The sequence below is a fragment of the Microcebus murinus genome, chromosome 22 (genome assembly GCF_040939455.1).
Source record: "Microcebus murinus isolate Inina chromosome 22, M.murinus_Inina_mat1.0, whole genome shotgun sequence".
Lineage (NCBI taxonomy): Eukaryota > Metazoa > Chordata > Mammalia > Primates > Cheirogaleidae > Microcebus > Microcebus murinus.
This window is the reverse complement of record NC_134125.1, coordinates 23160985-23181818: the sequence shown is the minus strand read 5'-3', so window position 1 is coordinate 23181818 and position 20834 is coordinate 23160985. Positions and strand designations below refer to the sequence as shown.

Below are 20834 nucleotides of genomic sequence, written 5' to 3'. Positions count from 1 at the left end.
ACACAGAGGTCAGTGAGAACAGATCAGACCCTATCTCAAAGAGGAGGGAGAGATCCTCACTCCAGGTGACATTGGGGAGCCCTCCCTGAGTTCCCGGCGGGCAGCCACCTGTGCAGTGAGCAAGGAGGGTCAGGAGGAGTGTGGCCCAGGCCATGGCGGGGACACCCCAGGCTCTGCTTCCTAAGCTGACAGCCAGGACTGAGCCCACCAACCCCCCTTATCTGTCATCTGACCCTCAGGGTGGGAGGTCTCCATGCAAATGTCTTCTTCCTGGAAGCTGCACCAGCCCCACCTTAGTCTTCACACTAGCTGTGGCTGAGAGATGCAGACATTGTGTCGGGGGAGGGTACACCCCACGGAGGGCACAGGGACACCTGCAGGTGGGGCAGGGGACACAGCTGAGGCCCTGGGGAGCCTGGGCAGGTGCTGAGACCACCGCGCCCTCTGGTGGACATGGGAGGTACAGCACCTGGGAAGGGGAGGTGCTCAGGCTCCTGCCCTCCCCGCCCCGCACCCCTCTCAATTCCAGCCACTGTCCCGGGGTCTCTGCTCAGTATCCTGTGCTCCCTGCGCATTTTAGCCTCCAAATCTGTCCCGATGGTCCGGGGGCCACTACTGTGGTGAAGACACTCTGACTCTGTGTGTCACTGGAGGTGTGAATGTCGCAGGCAGAATGGGCTGAGTGTGGAGGGACAGGGGTGAGGCTCTGCCTTCTCCAGGGGGACCACGTGACCGGGGCTGGAGCACGTGACTGAGAGGACTGACACAGAGGGGGCACTCTATCAGGGACCAGGTTCTCCACCAGAGACAAGGTGAGGGCAGAGGGACCCTGAGGGGGAGGGCCCAGGCCCGTCAGGGGACGGTTTCATCAGAGCCTCAGCACCGAGGGCCACCAAGGCAGAGGGAGGCCCGGGGCCCGGACGGCGGAGAGGTCTGGAGAGAGGGTCCGCGCGGCCGGGCGACGGGCTGTCTGGGTGGGGGCGGGTCAGGATCCGGGTAATGTGGCGCTCTGGGTGCGGGTCGGCGGGGTCCCCGCTGCCGTCCTGGGACACAGTATGCAGGGCCTGTCTGGGGTCCTGGGACGAACGTTTGCTTTCCCAGTTGGGACAAGTGTGCAGCAGGCAGTGGGGCAGGTGACGTGTGACGGCGGAGCTGTGCGGTCCAGCTGGGCGTGCTGTCCCCGGGTGCGCCATGTGCACGGGAGTGGAGGCCGGAGATGGGACCTCAGGGGCCGCCCCCGCTCTGGGGACAGAAAGACGCCGAGGCTCGTTGTGTGTTGGAAAAACCTGTGGTTTATTTATAAAGAAGTTGTGCAGGCGCGTGCGAAACAGACGCTCGTGCAGCCCCCGGGCGCTGCGCTGCGCCCACGCCGGGGCCTGCTGGGGCGCGGATGGGGACCTGGGGCTCGCGCCGCCTCTCCGGGATCCGCCCTGGGCCCTCAGCCTCCCCGCCCTCTCAGGGCCCTCAGCCGGGTCACTGGGCAGGTTCCCCCAACCTATGACGTCACCCAGACATCCACCCTGTACTGGATGCTGGTTCAGCCTTCATTAACAAAGTTGGTGACATAAAAAGATAATTATCATAAACGTCTCTATGCACCTTACACAGTAGGAGTATCCGGAGTTGGGAAGACAGACTCAGTTCAAAATCACTTGTTCATGATTTTCAATGCACATTACACCTGGATTTGCCATGATTTCCCCAAACTTAATATCTTCAAGTTTAGTCTGAGATGTCTTCCCATAAATTAGTATCTATGGGTTTACTCCAATATAGTTATAATTTTATTGTATTGATTCTCCTGCTCTTTAGTAAATTGTTTTCAATTATGTTTTACATATTTGTGGAAATCATTGAGTATTAGCCTTCTGACAGTGTCACAGGATCCAAAGGTGTGCAGGATGGCAAATAAAGGAAGGATATTGAAATCACGGGTTAATGTCTGGAATACTATATGTTGTACACATGAGTGAGGACATAGGCAAAGATGAAAGTGCATGGATTTATTCCAGAGCGATTTTATGCTCAAGGAAATGAGACATCAAGGTGAACACTCGGGTGTGAGGGTGGCCATGGGTCACATGTGTGCCTGCCGCCCTCCAACCTCCCTGGATGAGGGAGGAGAGAAATAAAGACACTTGGGAGACTCTTGGTATCCCCCATGACAGCGGTTCCCGTGGGAGGCTCCTTCTCTGTGTGTGGGGACGTCCAGCCCGTGTCTGCTCCACGGAGGAGAGCCACCCTCGCCTTCCGTCCCGGACACAGTCCGTGTGGCGCTGAGGCTGCCATGAGGGGAGAAGCAAAGGCAGAAAAGGGGAGGAGGTGCGTTCAGAGGGGCGTGGAGGGATGTGGTCCTGGCAGGGCTGTGCCTGGGGACACTGACCAAGGACAGCGGCTCCTCGCCAGGCCCCAGGGGAAGTCAGGACGCTCCTCCTGTGCCTGAGAGTGACAGTGTGTTAGGGCTGGGAGGAGTCAGTGAATGACCCTGAGGGACAAGAGCTCAGAGGTTTGGGGGTGAATGGGGAGGCAGAAAAGGCAACATGGGGAGGAGCAGGGGAGGGAGCAGCACCCGTGGCAGAGAGGAACCACCATGGGGTCTGCACACAGAGCGCTGCCCTCCAGGGGCCGCAGGGACCTGCAGAAGGGATGGGATGATGGCTGGGGTGTGAGGCGGCTACAGGCACAGAAAACCTGTGGGAAGATCCACCAGTCACAGCACAGTCCCATATCAGCTCAGTTGGGCCTGTGGGCTCACATGCTGCCATCTGTCACCTGCACTGTGACTTCCAGTGGGGGACAGTCCCACACCCTCCATCCTCCCAGGACAAGCAATCATCCCCTTCCCAACAAAGGATCCCTGGGCCCCCCTGTTCTCCCTGGTGCTCTGGTCACTCTGGGCAGGGACCTGCCTGGGCTGACTGACGCTGCTGCTGCTGCTCAGGTCTCCACAGTGGGAGCAGGTGGCATCTCAGGATCCCGCCCGGGCTGGGGTGGGGAGGGGTTCACCTCACTGGCAGTGGGGACAGGAACCTGCCTGTGAGCTGCCCTTGCACAACTCACAGTGTTGTCCTGTGAGTGTATACGACATGCGAGTGTCCATTCTGCCCTGTGGGGACACCCAGCACCGCCTGCTGGGCTCCACACTGTCGACAGGGGACACCTGAGTCTGTCCTGTCCTTCTTGGTGGGTGGAGTCACCTCATGCAGGTGTGACCCTGCCACGCTCCTCTCCAACCCCTGTTGGGACTCTGGCCTGGAGAGAGGACCGGTTTGAGTGGAGAAGGAAGAGATGGCCTGAGTCTCCCATGGGCTGAAGGAAGCCCCTACACCCAGTGTCTCCGTGGCTAGAGCTGTCCCCCCTGCAGGAGAGTCACACATGTGTGGGGTCATCACACCCAGTCCCACAAGAGGAGGCTCAGCCATTTGTCCAGTGAGGACCTAATGGGCTCCCCCCACTCTCTCACATCAGACCCGCAGCGCCCCCTGCTGGCCACAGCCTCGCATGCTCTGCGCATGTGCACTGCACAGCTGAGCCCTCCTGGCAGATGAACCTGCTTCTGGCCCTTTGCCCACCTGGGAAAGGTAGTGGGGTGCGCTGGAGCATTTGCTCCCTAGGGGCCCTCGTGTGGGGTCACCATGGACTGCAGGGATCCACAAGTGGCCTTCTGCACCCCAACCCTCTGAGTCGCCACCCCCTGCAGGGACACAGTGACCGCTCGGTGGCAAGTCATGGTTTCTACTCTCAATTAGGCTTTCCACACACTCTGCTCACACCTTCATAATGTCCGTATTTATTGAATTTGTGTGTAATTACCTGATTTTGAGTGTGCCCGCCGTACCTGCAGGACACGTATCTGACACTCCCAATCATGTTTGGATCACAGACACACTAATTAGTGTAGGTCAATCAACTGTACCATGCAAGAGTCATAACTGTCAACACACTTGTTTCCACTGGAAAGATTCTGTGTCCTGAGGATGGAACAGCTGTCCACACACAGGTGACAAGACTCAGGATGTCCTATAGCCATGGTGCTGACGTCCTCCAAGTGATCCGAGCTCCATGGAAGGGCTGCGCCTCTCAAAACGGGGCATAATGGCTGAAGTTTCCCCACAGATTCTGCCACGAGCAGTGAGGGCCCAGCGACCTCCTGGGCTGGTCCTCGGTCTCCAACCCAGATGTCAGCTAGAAAGGGCTAATTTTTCTTATTTCTAGAGAGAGAGAGGGCCGGGGGTGGCGGCTCCGCTTCCCAGTGCGCAGATGAGCGGGGCCCTGACCCTCGCTGCCCCAGGGCTGCCCGCCGCGCTCGGGAAGGGGAGCAGTGGCTTGCACAGACGCGTCCCCTTCAGACAGGTGGGAGGTCCGCCGACCACGGGACTCTGTGGTGCCTACAGACGCCAGGCGGGAGGGGACAGCTGGGCGACAGTGACCCGACTCGCTCCCTCTGTCCAGGGTTCTCGTCACCAGGTGGGTCACAGCTCCGCCCTCCTGGCTGTCAGGACCCCACGTCAGGAGTCAGGGTGGGTGCTGGGGTGCTGACTAGCCGTGCCTGGTCCCATGCCATTCTTGTCATTGCCGGGGATGGGGCGGAGGTTCAGGTCTGCCATGGGCCCTCCTGAGTCGGGCGGGGAGAGGAGGTGACAGCTCCCGCCCGCGCTGCCCTGCCCAGCCTGGTTGGTGCTGGCTGGGGTGCAGGGTTGGCCTCACTGACCCCACTGCCTCCACCCAAGTGGGCCTTCAGAGCACGGCCAGCTGCTGCTGCACAGGGAGATGTTGACAAACGTGTTTTTGAGTCACCACAGCCTGGGAGCTGCTGGCACCAGAAAAAAATGAAATAGGATACAATAAAGCTAGACCCGGCATTTCTGCTGCTTCTAGGGACGGAAATGGGGCCGCTGCCCCCACACTGGGAGCTGCGGACGGTCAAGTCAGCACAGACTGGGTCCAGGACCCAGAACTTGAGGAAAGACAGAGTGAGGGCTGGTCAGTGGACAGGGACACATCCAGGATCCCTGGTCCTTCATCCCCAGCCTGACACCTGGCCCAAGTCCCCGAGCAGTGAATGAGAAGTGGGAGACGCAGAGGCGCCAGGACATGGGAGACCCCACAGCCCTGTGTCCTGAGGACCCTCAGCGGGCTCTGAGCTCCCAAGTCCTACTTACCCCTCTGGAAGTCCAGGGTTAGACTGAGACCCTTCATGGAAACCAGCCACCCCTGGCTGTCCTAGCCCCACCCTGGGCCTGCCTCTGACCCCTGCCTGGAAAGCTGACCCTGGGAGTGGTCAGTCTGGGCAGGGCTGTTCCGAGGCTCCCCAGGGACCAGTGAGGACACAGCTGCTGGCCCAGTGAGCAGGGCCACAGGGCTCAGACCAGGGCCAGGTGGGGCTCCCAGCTGGGACCCACAGCACAGGCCTCAGGGACAGGCCACAGCGCCCCCTGCTGCCCCGAGGCCCCCCAAACCCATGTGTCCTGTCTGCCCCACTGGGCACTTTGTCCTTCCAAAAGGGCGGAGCTGGGCAGTGTCCCTGCCCCAATGCACCTTAGTCTCAGGTCTGCACACAGCCTCCTCCCCTGCCCAGCTTCCCGTGCGGTTACAGGACAGTCCTGGGAGCTCAGGCTCACAGAGGGGCGCCCTGGGGACACAGAGCAGGAAGCCCAGTGGGGACAGGGAGCACCTCCCTCCAGGGCACCAGGAGCTGCTGCCTCTTCCTCCTCCCAGGCAGAGCAGAGCCTGGTCCCCAGATGGCCAGGAGCTGTCCCTGGTCCCAGCCTCTCCCTCGGGGCCCCCTCTCCCTCGCAGCCCCTTGCTGACCCACATTGCAGAATGAGCAGGAGAATAAAAATAATGAACATTTGCCAATCCCAGACGGACACTGCACAGCGGCACAGACTCTGAGTGTGAGTTTGGGGGAGAGGAGGCAGGGGAGCCCTTTGGCGGGAGCCTCCCGGGTCCTCAAATCCTTGTCCCTCCTCACTGGGCACTGAGCGGGGATCAGCACCTTGTAAGTGGGGACCAGCATCCTCCAATCCCACCCTGGGCACGTGGAGCAAATGCTCCTGCCACTTCAGAGACAGCCCTGCAGAGCGTGGGGATAGTCCTGGGATGGGGGCCCTGGCTGTGCAGGCCCCTCGGGCACCCTGATTCCTCTGCTGGCCTGAGCCTCGGTGAGCAGAGGGAAGGAGGAGGGGAAGGGAAGAGCGCAGGCGTGGGGAGCACCTCTGAGCTCTGCTCCCCAAGGCCCCTAGTGGAGCCCCAAGGCCCACCTCTCCTCGCCCAGCCACACGCCAGCGAAGATGGGTCTTCCCGTCTGTGCTGCTCCACGGGGCTGGGCAAGCCCCGCTCAGGCAGGGTGTGACCCGCTCCTGGGAGCTGCACTGGGAGAGAGATCACTGGGAAGGCTGTGGCCTGCTCGCCTCAGAGGCTCTGGGTGGGACAGCAGGTGGGGCAGGGAGCCATGGACAGAGCACACTGACCATGGATGTCATGTGATCTTCTCCAGGGACACTCAGGGACAGGCCAGGCCCACTTCAGCTCCAGGGCCCAGGTCTCTTCTTTTGCATGGCTCTAGGCCCCATGTGTCCTCCCTCGTAGGGTCACAAAGGACAATGTCCTCTTCACTGTGCACCCCTGTTACCACGGGGGCCCCACGCCTGTCCTCCGACCTCCCCCGCATCCAGCCCCTGCTCTCTGCAGTTTGCTTTCCTGCACGATCCTGGGTCTCGGCCTCCCTGAGGACGTCTCTGCAGGACACTCAACTGCAGAGAGCTCAGCCCTGCACAGGACAGCGGGCCTGGGCCGCCAAGGCTGAGCCTCGCGCTGGCTTCCCTTCTCCACCCGCCTGGCCACGCCAGAGCCTCTTGAACGCTGAGCCTGCGTGTCCCTAAGTGTCTGACTTCACTGTCACACCAGTTCCTGAGGGGATGTGGAGATGGCGATCTCCCCTGCAAACACCATTGGCAGTGCTTTTAATATTCCCAAACAGAAACCCCTACCTATTAGACAATTGCTCCTCCCACCCCACAGCCCCTGGTCCCCACGGAGCATGGAAGGACCGGGGACCTGGATGAGGCAGAAGAGCTCAGGTCCTAGAGACAGCACCATGCAGGAAGGAGCAGGGAAGAGAGCAGCTCCCCTGGTGCCTCTTGGCAGGTACCAGGTGACAGCTTTCTGTGGGCCGTGCTTTTATTGCTCTAGTCCCCAAGGAATTAGGTGCATCCAGCACCATCCCAACCAAACACCCAGAGAGGGGAAGAATTCCATTCAAGGGACTAAAGTAGGGAAGGGACGCAGTGCTGACCCCAGAGCCATCTGCTTACAAGGAGGGTCATCCTGCACCTGGGACTCCAGGGGCTCCCTGGGGACACACTCTGAGGGTACAGAGGACCCGGCTTCCCTAAGACTCCAGAGGTCAGCGAAGAATCCACAAAGCCTTGAACAGCTGCAGGGAACATGTAGGGGGCCGGGCAGAGGGGACCTGGGTCTTCCATGTCACACAAGCTGCATTTCTATCCCCCATGATTCCCCACCCACACGTGGGCGCTCTTATCACCTCTGGAGTTAGGTGCTCTGGGCACACTGGGAAGCCAGTTAGAGCAGCGTTATCTCATTGACCCCATGACGATGAGCCAGGTGACGGGCATCAGGCCTTCTGGGAGCACAAGCCAAAGCAGAAGCCACAGCCTGAGCACGTTAGGGTCGAAGGCAGGGACAGGGAAGGGATGGGTTTGAGGGTGGGGCACGGAGGGCACACTGTTTACTACATCACCCTGGCTTGGGAGCTCTTGGTGGCACCAGGCTGGATTCAGCTGTGACAACAGTGACACCTGAGCATCAGCCTGGAGCCCGCAGGTGTCAGGGAGGCCGTGTTGACAAAGGAGAATCAGGCTGGAGCTCCAAACACCCCTCAGTCCTGTCCCAGTCACAACCTCAGGCTTTCTTTCTGGGACCCTTGGAAGCAGCCCCCATAGTCACCCCCATGTGTGTGCAGCCGCCTGTACAACAGATGTGACCTTGAGACTTGGGCCCATCCCGGCTCCACGGGTAGAGTGACGCATGCGCAGGTTGGGTGGTTTCCGGTCCCTTATGTCCCACAGACCTCACTTCCTGGGGTGCTGTTGACAAGCCCAGTGGGGCAGGAGAGGAGAGGACACAAGTCAGTGCCCGTGGGCTCAGGGACACCCACCAGTGGGTCCCCGTGTTCCCGAGTGGGATCAGCTGGGAAGTCACGTTCCTGGGACCGACTTCCCCCGACGGCCCTGGAGGGGGCTCAGCCTCTGGCAGCAGTGGAGGGCTGCCCTCCCCCTCCCTTCCCCCTGGAGCTCTGCTGGCCTCAGGCCACAGCCGCCCGCGCCCAGCCCTCCGTGCTGACGTGGTGACTGAGGCTGCAGGCACACAGAGTGGGCCCGGCCAGCCCTGTGCCTGGACCCAGCCCTGACCCGTGTCCTCAGGCAGCATGTCCCACGGCACCGCCTGGTTCTCGGGCTGGAGGGGGCCCGGGCAGCCCCTGCACAGATGGCTGGGAGGGGAGGGGGGTGTCTGCTGTGACTCCTGGAAGAACACAGTCCAAGCTGCAGGACCGTCACCTGCCGGGAGTGTCCCTGGGCACAAACCAAGATGTGAGCAGGACAGGCTCATTTTCCACCTTCAAGAAAACAAACAAACAAACAAACAAAACAACAGCACAGGGGCGCTGGTTTTAGCACATTTGGATGAACAGGAAACAATTTAGTGTCATCAGGGTTTTTTTTTTACTGATTTCTGTTTTCCTGAGACTTCAGAAACACTGAATCCAAAGGTGAGACTAGAAATATTTGAAAGCAGAGGTGCTTCCAAGTAGGTTCTGTGTACATGGAAACCCTCTTTAAGTTTCATTATTGTCACTGGTAAGAAACTGAGCAGGCTGAGGTTTTTGTCCCACTTCCCCATCTCCCTGTGTCACTGTGATTAACACCACTGCTGTCCCCGGTCTGACAGTAATAGTCAGCCTCGTCCTCAGGCTGGACGTTGGAGATGGTTAAGTAGCGGTCAGCCCTGGAGCTGGAGCCCGAGAAGCGATCGGGGACCCCGTCCCCCTTGCTCTGGCTTCCATCACTGTAAACATACATCAAGTACCGGGGGGCCTTCCCTGGGTGCTGCTGATGCCACGCAATGCCATAGTTGCTGTACCCACTGCTCAGGGTGCAGGTGAGCTTGGCCGAGGCTCCCGGGGAGGCAGATGCAGAGGGCGGCTGGGTCAGCACAGGCTGGGACAGGGACCCTGCAAACACAGACACACAGTATGTCCTGGAGGAAGGACAGGAGGGAGGGACAGTGTGGCATGGGTTTGGGAGGGGTGTCAGTGAGCTGGGGGTCAGGGTGCTGGGGACCGTCCTGACCTGTGCAGTGAAGGAGGAGGGTGAGGAGGAGGAGTGGGGCGCAGGCCATGGTGCAGACACCCAGAGCTCTGCCGCGGCTGCCACGCTGCAGGTGTCTCTTATCCACCCTCCAGCCCAGAGGAGGGACAGGGCCCTGCATGCAAATGTGCTGCTCCTCCCCTGCCACCAATCCCGCCCTGGGCCTGTGTGCAGCCCCAGTGGCTGGGTGTCATTTCAGATAAGGGCGACTTTGGCTTCATCTGACTTGAGGCTCCTCAGGGGCCCAGTGACCCCTGAGCAGAGTCCATGCTCAAGTGTCTGGTTTCCCAGCTGAGCCCCACAAACCTACAATGGCAGGCCCACAGCGCCCCCTGCTGCCCAGGCCGAGGCCCACGGTGCCTGTGACCAGATGCCAGGGGGACCTGACAGAGGCTCCTGTCCCCACCAGGGCCTTGACCACTGCCCACTCCCTGTCCAGGGACAAATTTAGGTCCCTCCTGTTGTCAGCTGCTACCTTGTCTTAATCCTTTGTTTGCTATTTCCGCCTTATCAGTGAGAACAGGACAAATAACTCCACTTTAAAAGACGAAGGGGTGTCCCCATCACAAACTCTCCCTGAACCCACTTCCCAGGCTGCTCCTGAAGCAGGTGTCTCTCCGCCCGGGATTCCTCAGGAGGTCACACACAGGGACAGAGTGGGAGTGTCTGGAGGACACGTGAGCAGGTTGGGGACTCTCTGGGTTCCCTGGGGATGAGGACAGACCAGGGAGGAGCAGGGGAAGGTCCTGGAGTGATGAGAAAAGGGCATCGGCTCACTGGGGGCTTCTTCTGAAGAGCAGGGTCAGAGAAGCTGAGGGAAATAGAGGGTGTGAGTGAACATGCCCAAGAAAAGATATTGTGAAAGTCCTGGGCATTTGTTATAAAAGAAATGTTTTAGTAATTAGTTGAGGAGCTCATAGGACAGGAGGAAGTGGCGAGAAGGAGAGAGGCCCGATGACGAGAAGGGAGGTCGTGACTCCGAGACGGGAAGGGGAGGGTGAGGACGGTCCACACTGTGGAAGGGACTGGAGGAGAAGCCAGTGAGGACACTGGGCAGGAGCCGGGTGGTTGGGTCGAGGGAGGTTTGGGGTGTGTTGTTTTCATTTCTGTTTTGTTTCCTGAAGAAGGTGGCGCCTCCCCCGGCTCCTCAGCTGCCCTCTCTGGTCACCTCCCTGCCTGGACTCGGGACCTTCTTTCATCAAAGCCCTTTAGTTCTCTCTGTGACAGGATGTCGTTAGCTTCTATTTGCCAGTTGCTTTCCTTCTTCTCTGTCACCATCCTTACACACTTGGTGATACTGAAGAATGCATGCCGGTGTTGGGGTGGGTCCCCGAGAGAGCTGGGCAGCTGTGCCCCCAAGGAGGGAAACTGAGAGCCAGGCAGGCGTCCAGGACTGTCTGTTGTTTCTGTCATTTATTAACATCCTGGGGACATGGCCAGACTTCTGTGGGATCCCGTGTCAACAGTGACCACTGGTGACGGCCCCAGCATTGGAGCCACAGGAAAGAGTGACTGTCCCTCCGGGAGACACTATGGGAGGTCCCTGAGTCACCCCAAACTTAGGACAGAACCTGGAACCTGAATTAGACACGAGTTAGGACTGAGAAGGAGGACGGGGACCCTCCAAATGTCTCTGAAGTCCCTTTGCACCTGGGCAGACAGTGAGGAGGGAGAGGAGTCCAGGCCATGGTGTGGCCTTGCCAAAGACCCTCTGGACCCACAGCTGTTACTGGTCTCTGGGATGGTTCCCGTGTCTCCTCCTCAGCTCCCTGGGAGAAGCGTGTGTTTGGGTCATGCTTCATGCAAACATGGACCCGTCACCAACACCACCAGCACCCTGTGATTCTGTGTCTTTGGCCCAAGGGACAGCTCTGTTGTCGCCATGGTTCGGCTGGTGTCAGTTCTGAGTTTGCCCCTTGGGAGGAAACACCTGCTGTCACCTCTAACTCAGTCTGGTGAACACAGGCCCAGGGAACCATGAAATTTGAACCATTTGAGATTGTTTCAGGCCTGGCTCAGCTCATAGAAGGCCCACGGCGCCCCCTGCTGGGCAGTGATAACTGTGGCTTGTACTTTCTCTAGTTGTGTTAAATGTCTTGTCCAATGGCCGAATTTCAGTGTCATTGTCATCTGTACTTGGGCTTCCTCAAAGAGATTTTGTTTTTCAATTTCATTAAAAATTTTTGGTGTTATAATTTATATTTACTTTGCTTTATGACTTGAAAATTTTTCCGAGTTTTAATTTTTTCTCATTTATTTCAAGATTATCAGAAATAGCTCATCAAAGGAATTGTTTGGTTGCTGACTTAAGGATGTGAGCCATATAATTTCATCACCAAGATCATCTCAGTATCTGTGTCTGTGCATTGTCTTTTTAAAATTCAAGTTGTTATTTTTCTGGTTCTTGATATGTCAAGTGATTTTTAAAAATTTTATCTCAGACATTTTGGATATTATATTATGATAATCTGAAAAGGAGTTGTCCATAAATCCGTAACAGTGCCTGCTTTTGGTTGATTGGTTTTCTGTATTAATTTTCCTTTTGCCATTCTAAGGAGAAATGGGACACATTCCCCTTGGTAAGCATTTAGTTTCTTTGCCATCAGTCAAACCATCCTGGAAATGGGTCCCCTGCAGTCTGCTTTCCACCTGCTGAAATGGTCCTGCAGCCTCACGTCTCTCTCACCCTGTATGATCATCCTTCTCTTTGAAGCTGCCCCAATGGTTCCCAGTGCTGCTTATGACTTGGGGAAGTGGAAATGCACTCTTGATCTTAAGTGACAGCTGTCATCAAACCAGCTCCCCACACCCTTAGTGACCTGCATCCTGCATTTTTCTGTGGAAACTTCAGGGCTGAAGGATGAGCTACATGTGTTCTCAACATCCTGCCCTGATGATCTAATTTTCCCAAAGCTAACCCCAGCCCTGAGAACGTTTTCTTGCCTGCACAGGTGAAATGTCACCACGTCTTCTTCGTGGGTGACTAGCGGGTCCTCCTCCCTCCTGCAGTGAGCCCCCTGGGAAACCCCAGAGCCATGGCTGGGAGTGTGAAGGGACAGGGGCTTCCCGCTGGCACAGTCTGTAAACTGTGTGCAGTAGCAGCAGTGGGGGGACCAGGGCTGCGGGGGTGACACACAGAGTGGCTCTGCCAGGCTGGGCTGCCGACCCTCCTTCGCTCTAAGTAACCGCCAATGACCAGGGAGAGCTTCAGCGGAGCTGCCCGCTCAGAGGAGAAACAGCGTCATCGTTACAGGAAGACGCTCCTCCCAACCCCACACGCAGCAACGCAGCACACTATGCGCCTCATAACCAGAAATTAAAAAGAAAAAAAATATATATATGTATATATATATATACACTATGTTTGAATGATTTGTTGTGAACATCACGGAATATGTAGAAACTCTTCATCTCTAAACTCCCCTGTGGGGCAGAAGGAGCAGGACACGTTTGTGTCTTTGCTGTAAGGGACTCTATTTTCATCCCATCCACCCATGAATGTACATTTAGTGCAATTACTGATCTTGTGTTTGTGTATAATTTATCTTTCTTAATCTGGGCTTCCTTGCTTAATTCCTGCTTTCTCACCTTTTATTTTTCATGAATCAAGCATTTCCACTGAATAATTTCACACTCACTAGGTATTTACTTTTACATCCTACAGTTTCAGTAGTGACCCTAGATATTGTGAATTGCAACCCTGTCTTCTTGGAGTCCACTAATTTAATATTTTGTCCAATTTCCCTACAATGGAGAATATTTAAAAAGTTTACACAATCCCTGCCTTTGTCATAATCACTATTGCTAGGTGTTGGACAGGTCCCCACGTATTAACTATGAAAACTATGGAAACTGTCGCTGTTGCTGGCAGTGGCGGTGATTCTGGCTTCACTGTAACTGTGTGTTCCACACATTCCCTCCCCTGTGCTGTGAGCCTGCAGGACTTTCCAGCGAGCCTCTGGCGGGTTTTTCATCCCTTCAACACCACAAAAATGCAGACATTCCCTCCATCTGGATTCCAGAGGTTTCTGTCCTCTCTTTTGCCCCTGCCACATGTGGGCTGGAAGTCGCCATCTGTTTCCACAAGGACTTTGTGGGGACTTAAAAGCGTCATTGTTCACTTTGTTTTTAGACCTATAGGGACTTGCATTACAATCAAATGTCTTTTAGTTTCCGTGGGCATCATCTAGTGGCTTTTCTTTGATTAGTCTGTTCTAAAGTCTGAGCCTTCTTCCTGCCTGATATTTTGTGGGGTCCCAGTCATCCATTCGAGGGAATCTTCCTGCCCAATATGAGGACGATCACAGGAACCTGCAGACATCAGGGAGCTGCCTTAGGTACAGCCAAGAGCAGTGACATGTGTCAGTTGCCTCTTTGACTTCACAGAACTCAACACCTTTTCCCTGGACCACATGGTGACCACTCTCACTCCGAACCACATGCCCGTCCTGAGTGGTGGACACAGACACACAGCAAGGACACGTGCCCAGACATCTGAGATGGCCAAAGGCATTTCCCATCTGATCTCCATGTCTATAGGACAATGACGACACTGGGGTCTTTTATTTTAATAGCGTAGTATTAGCATTGGGTGGATAGATGTTTCCAGATCCAGGGATGCATCTCAGAATCTTAGTCTTGGAGTGAGGAATGACTGTAGGAATGTTCCCTGAGTCTGGTGTTGGCCATAAAATGACAGAGTGGGTTCATGGGTCAGGATGGGGGATCAGAGAGGAGACGTGTGTCTCATTTTCCTGTGGAGCAGGTGCCCAGGGTTAGCACGGGGCTCCTTCCACATGCTGAACCGTCATCAGCACCTTCATCCTCAGATAGAGGCCCAGAGTATTTCAGGAGTCCACGTGGCCATGCGTGAAGCAAGACATGTAACATGGGACCCTGCAGGTTGAGAACCACCAGGTATCCGCATTTGTGGTTTCTCTCGGGAGCTGGTGGGACCAGACCACACTGTCCACCCCACGCTGCTGACCCCAGTGCAGGGGGAGGTGACATTTCTCCAGAGGATGGGCAGTGAGTGAGCACAGCCTGTGTGCAGGACCTTGGAAGGACACGTGGGGCACATCACTACTGGCACTGAGAAGACACGGCCACCTATGTGGTGACGAGTGACTGGTGTTTGTAATGTAAGAATCCCTTTCTTGAGGTCATCCCTGAAATGAAAGCAAGAGCTCTTGGGGGAGGATGGCCTGGAACCCACATGAAGAACTGGGATTCCACGAGCACGTGGTTGATTCAAAGGGTCAAGAGTTCTGTTGAGATATCCCTGATGGTAATGTGACACAACATGACCATTCCACCGAGCGCTGTTATGTCTTCCAGGGCAGGAGGTGTCAGCTTCTCTCCCGAGGACCTCGTCGCTGCATGAGGCTGGACCAGCAGGGAGAAGTGCAGAGACCTGTGAGCCCAGAGCAGGGTCCCTGGGGGTGGGCAGAGCTGGGACAGGATATCTGAAGGGGCCTCACACACCTGGGGCTGGGTCATGTTACAGAATATTGAGGAAGAGGTGACCCAGGACAGGATGGGGACAGCCCATAACCCTGTACCTTAGAGCACAAAGTGAAGACAGAGCTGCCTTGAATCTCTTTCCCTGCCCCATTCACAGAGCAACGTTAGAGGCACTTCATACAAATCGTCATCATTCTCTTTGCCTTTCTAGTATTTCCTGGGACCTGTTACGTGGAACATTCTGTGCTAATTGTTGGAGGATGGGGAAGCCCGTTGCCCAGTTCCTACAAAACGCTGAAAGGTCTGAGTCTCACATTTCCCCAATATTCGTCACACCCCAATCTACTCCCCCCACAGGACCAGGCCAGCAGCACCAATGTGGGCAGGGACACAACCTCCCATTCTGGGACAGGCCATGACAGCTATCAGACGGGGTGTATTTTGAGAGAAAGGTCTTGTATTGCCCGTCCAGAGATTATGGATATAGGTTCCATTTCTAAATCCAGAAAATACAGCAAAAAATCTTGAATCTCCTCCAAAGAGCCTTTTGGGTGACTGTCTTCAAACAGCTGGCAGGTCATGCATTGCCTCACTGGGGTGAATGGAGAGTCCAAACCACACCCCTCGGGTCACACTGCAGGTGACAGCACAGTCTCAGCCCAGCTGGAGCCCAGCCCCGGCCTGCTGCTCCCACACTCTGCCCAGCAGCCTCAGAGCAGCGAGTCCTGTCCTGGTCTGGGCCTCTCCCTGCCCACCTTGTCGGCCTCCCCTGACTGCAAGCCAGCCGCCCACGCCCCCCTTCCCCACACGCCAGCAGGTCACGTGCACCCAGGCAAGCATCTGCCAGGACTGCAATCCCACTCACATCTTTTCTCACACTTTCTACTCTGAGCGAGACATCACCTGAGTGAAATATGTTTAGTCTCCTCCAAAGTCTCCATGGAGAGATTTTAAACTTACATAAGGAATTTTCAAGACAAAACATGCACAGGATTTGAGCAATGGGTCAATCCAAAAGTTGAGTTGAACAGCAGGATATAACATTGTCACATTTATTTGCCCAAGAAAAATCAGGTATTGCTAGAAGATCTGACAGTAGAAGTCAGCCCTGAGGTAGACTTTGTCAGAGCCACAAGCAAAGGCTGAAATCACAGGGCCAGAAGAAGGGGAGGAGATATTTGTTTCACTTCCCCGTGTGTCTAGATCACTGTGTAAGTATTAGAGCTGCCATCCCATATATTACAGTAATAGTCAGCCTCGTCCTCAGGCTGCAGCCCAGAGACGTGCAGAATCCCTGCATTGGCCGAGGCATCTTTGGAGCCAGAGAAGCGGCTGGGGACCCCGGAGCCCTGGTGCTTATTCGAGTCTGAGTAGTAGTACAGCAGGTACCGGGGCGGGCTCCCTGGCTTCTGTTGGTACCAGGACATTTCTATACCACCAACACTGATGTCACTTCTCAAGGTGCAGGTGAGTCTGGCTGATGCCCCAGGAGATGCAGAGAGGGAGGGCGGCTGAGTCACCACAGGCTGGGACAGGGAACCTGCAAACAGACACACATGGATGATGGGGCCGAGATCGGGGTTAACATCTCTGTCCCTGAGCCAGAAGAGACAGAGTGGACTTGGGGCTGCCCTGGGTCTCCCAGGCCTGTCCCTACCTGTGCAGTGAGAGAGGAGCACGAGCAGGAGAGGAGCCCAGGCCATGGTGCACACAGCCCCTGGTCCCCACAGTGGGGCTGGGCTGCCCAGGCCTCCTTTTGTCCCCACCCTCTGCAGAGGAGGGGCTGCTCATGCAAACGTGTTTCCATCCAGGGACAGCCCAGCCCCTCCCTGAGCCCTGGGCTGGGGCTCAGCTCTCACTGCACACTGAGGAGTGGGCTTTGCTTTGCCCCTTGGGGGAGCCCTGGGAGGAAGCAGCTGCTGGGACCATACAAAGGGCCCTGCTCAGGGGACTGTGCCAGGCCAGAGAGGACACAGCTGCTGAGTCCCCATCAGTGAGCACAGGGCCCACCCCCAGACCAAGGCTCCTTGGAGTGACTGGTCCTCCCTGAGCAGCTGTGTGGGGACCACAGGGCAGTCCCCCAGCGCCCCCTGCTGGTCACAGGCACAAACCTCCCCATGGCCCAGAGACCTGAGAGCCCAGCTGGTCTCTGCAGCTCCCAGTCACTGTCTGTATTGACACAGGCGCAGTCTGCAACTTACAAACTGTGATCCTAATGCTGATACTCTGCGTGGAATCACTGTCGTTTCTCACTCCCAGAAGGAATCTTGGACTATGAGAGGAGCAAACATGTATATAAATGACAACTTAGGTTGTCAGCCCCTCATCTAAGATGTTACCAATGTAATAAGGCTTCCTGGTGTATTGTGTAATACATACATGTGTTTCTACTGTTTCTTGGCCATTAGTGATAATGGAAATGTTTTCCAACCACTCTCACATGAGTCGATTTGTGTCTTACTCTCCTGATTGTTCACTCTTGCCATCGCTGTGCTAATTGTCACGTGGAGGAGGCACGGAGCGCCCTGAGGTTGCACCTGTGGGCTCACACCTGCCACGTCGCACTGCAGCAACGTGCGGCTGGCGCTGCGCCCTCAGATCCCGTGTCGTCAGCCCCACGTCCCCTCTCCCGCGCCGAGTCTCTGCTCTGTGGACACTGAGCCCACACGCCATCCTACTGTCCTCACGTGTGTTCTCAAGAGAGTGTTTGAGGGGCTTCAGTTGAGCAGGTGAATCTGAGATATCCGCGATCCACACAGTGAATTTCCAGCATGAAGTACAACGCTTTGCTGACAAGTGACTGCCTTACGATTTCTAAGTTCCATGGAGTGTCAGTGACACCCACCCACGCAGCCACCCTCGCTCTGCAGCGACTGAGCTCCTGTCTGCCGTCCTCGGTGCCCGAATCTGCTCCTCCTCCCGCCGCTCCCGTGGAGCTGTGCTCCGGCCCTGCCGCCCGTCCAGTCCTTCTCCGCTGTCTCTGCAGGAGCCTGGGGGACCCGCCCGGCTCCCGGTCACTTCCCCAGGGCTCGCGCCCACGTTCCTCTCCTGCTCTCTAGACCCCGAGGGCAGCGCTGCCGTTACCAACTTCTTTGTATGAACTCAGAACTCTGAACTGAGATGTCCACGGCGAAAACTCAGCATGTTTGCCTCAGACATGAGGCTCTTCCTGGGGGTGGCGCTGAGGGGACGGCACCTGGTCACTCCACGGACGGTGAGAGTGTCCCGGGCGCCGCGCCGAGCTCTGAGCTCGGTGCACAGAGGGGAGGAGCGGGAACCAGCAGGAGGGGACAGCCCTGTGCGTGGAGCTCAGGCTCCTGTGGGGACGCGCAGTGAGCACAGACGCAGCGCCGCCCTGGGCACGCGGAGCCCTGACAGCGGACGCCCCTCGGCCGCGCAGGACGTGGGCGCCGAGCCCACCCTCTCCACGCCCTCAGGCCGGCCTCCCCGACTGCCCGTGCCCAGTGCAGGGCCGCCACCGCTCTCCTGGCCGCTCGGCCCGGTACGACGTGTTCGGCAGGTGTCCTCACCTCATTCCCTCTTACACAGCGGAGGACGCTTCACCCGCGTCTGAAGACAGCGCCACTCTGTTCCCAAACACCCCAGGCTCTTTCCCCGAGAACAAGGCGTAAAACATTCAGTGTCTCATTCCACTGTCTCTGGGCCTGGCCCCTCAGTTCTTCCCCAGCCCTGGTCCCCAGCGTCTGCCCCTGGGCCTGGACACAAGCCCGTGCAGGTCCCCATGGAAATATGTTACTGACCTCGGCCCGCAGTGTCCCCTTCCCTTTCAGCACTTCTGCTCCTCCTGCCCAGCCTGTGCCTCTTCCCAGTGGGGATGTTTATTTCATTGTGTGGAATTAACAGGAACCCCCGCAGATGCATCTCTGCCCACCCATGTGCATGTTTCCCCACGGAGAATGGACTGATGGCGATACTAAGCATGGCGCAAGATCATGATCCATACTGTCAACCTCTGGTTCTCTCATTGGCTGTACCTTCCAAAGTGTGTTTGTGTATCGTGCTCCTAAGTTCCCTAAACATTTAATCTTTCCAAAACGATGAAAGGATATCTGAGAGGAAAGATGGAATATCCTCCTTGCATTGGGGCAGGTTTCAGCATCGTTGGAGACTCTGTGGCATTTGAGTTCCAGGTTGTCTTTAGTCAGGGTAACTGGGGAAATGGGACTCACTAGGGAGTCTGGAGATCTATTTCTTATGATCATTTAATGTAAAAACTCTGATAAAGGATAGTTTCATCTTACCTATAGATAAGGGGATTTAAGCAAGGCTCTCAACTTTACCGTGTTATGGGAGATAATCAAAAGCATCCACGGCATGGATGGCCCAGCCACATCTCCATATTTTTGCAATTGTTCAGAGAAACTTCCCAAGGATTCATGGGTTCATGGACACCTGTGAGATCTGGCCTTTCTGTGTGGTCACAACAGAGGGAGGATGCAGGGGTTTGATGTGACGCAGCGCCTGCTCATGCCGCGCACACACTAGCCCTGGACTCTCTAGGACGCCCCGGCTGCCTCTGAGTGGTCAGCGAGATGCCCAACATCTCGTCCTGCAGACAGTGGAGCCCGAACTTGACCATCACAATCCCGTAGGGCTTCTCCTCTCATCCTTACCGTCCACATTGCATCCTGGCGAAAATTCCCATGTTTGAAGCATCCTTGACAGCCATTCAAAGTAGGGTCACCTGAATGTCCCCATGTCCCCTGATGAGAGAGCGTGATCCCTGCAGAGCTTCCTCTCCTGTGTAGGGAATGCTTCCCTCTCGGAGGGTGGCATACGCCCCTTCCAAGTCTTCAGTAGTGCAGGGAGTGATCTTCCAGTCCACAAAGTGCCAACAGAAAGAGCACACACCCACTGCTGGGCCCATCTGTGCATGTGTGTGTGTGTGTGTGTGCATATATGTGTTCCCTTCTATGAGGTCACATAGTCCTGTTCTGATTGTTGTTCAGTGTTTCATGTCTGCAAAGAGTGGTTTCCTGTAATCGGTTCTGTCTTGTGGCTGTTCGTTATATAAGGGCTGGACCTGCTGCCATTTATTGCATTATGGCAGCAGCAGCACCAGAAGCCACAGGCTGGGCCTGAGCAGCAGCTGCCGGCGTTCACCCTCCTGTGGGTGAGGACGGGGTTCTTGTCGCACTTCCCCGTGGGCCTGCAGCACTGTGGAGCATCAAGACTGCTGTCATAGGACTGGCAGTAATAGTCAGCCTCGTCCTCAGCCTGGAGCCCCGCGATGGTCAGGGAGGCCGAGCTGCCAGACTTGGAGCCAGAGAACCGGGCAGGGACCCCCGAGGCTCTATCGCTGTTATAATAGATGAGGAGTTTGGGGGCCGTTCCTGGGAGCTGCTGGTACCAGTGCGCATAGCTACCCTTGATGTTGCTGCAGGAGATGGTGACGCTCTGCCCTGGGGCTCCAGACACCGAGGGCGGCTGCGTCAGCGCAGACTGGGCCCAGGACCCTGGAAGGGGGAGACACACACATGGTGACTCTGGGTCTGGAGACAAGAGGACAGAGCAGGGCCCCACGGTCTTCCCAGGGCCCTTCCCTGGCCCGAGTCAGCTCACCTGTGCAGTGAGCCAGGAGGGAGAGCAGGAGCGGGGCCCAGGCCATGGCGGGACTGTCCCGAGTGCTGCCTTCTGTGCCCGCAGCTGCAGCAGCTTCCCCAGGTCTGTCCTTCCCCTCTTCATACCCTGAGAGGGGAGGCTCCTCCATGCAAATGGCCTGGCTTTCTGCCCCCCCTGGGCCCTGGTCAGGCCCCTGTGCCTGAGGGTGTCAGCGGTGGGCGGGGGCGGGGGCGGGGCTGTGTGGTCCCAGGGGGTGGGGAGGTCACAGCTGTGCCCTGAGCAGAAGGCACCAGGCAGGGCAGGTGGCTGGTCCCGGCTCTGATCACCCATAGACACCTCAGCAATGGGTTTTGTGCGCCCCCTGCTGTCCACACCCTGACACACCATCACGAGACA

The 20834-nt window shown here is 56.7% G+C and overlaps 1 pseudogene and 1 gene segment (V, D, J or C); both read right to left on the bottom strand.

Annotated features, from left to right (window-relative positions):
* Positions 1 to 15896: 15896 nt before the first annotated feature.
* On the bottom strand, positions 15897 to 16624 carry LOC142863526 (putative non-functional immunoglobulin lambda variable 5-48). The segment is given in 2 exon segments: positions 15897 to 16395; positions 16513 to 16624. Coding segments are annotated over 2 exon segments (387 nt in total).
* Positions 16625 to 19797: 3173 nt separating this feature from the next.
* LOC109729888 (immunoglobulin lambda variable 1-40-like) lies at positions 19798 to 20632 on the bottom strand (annotated as a pseudogene).
* Between the last annotated feature and the right edge of the window lie 202 nt (positions 20633 to 20834).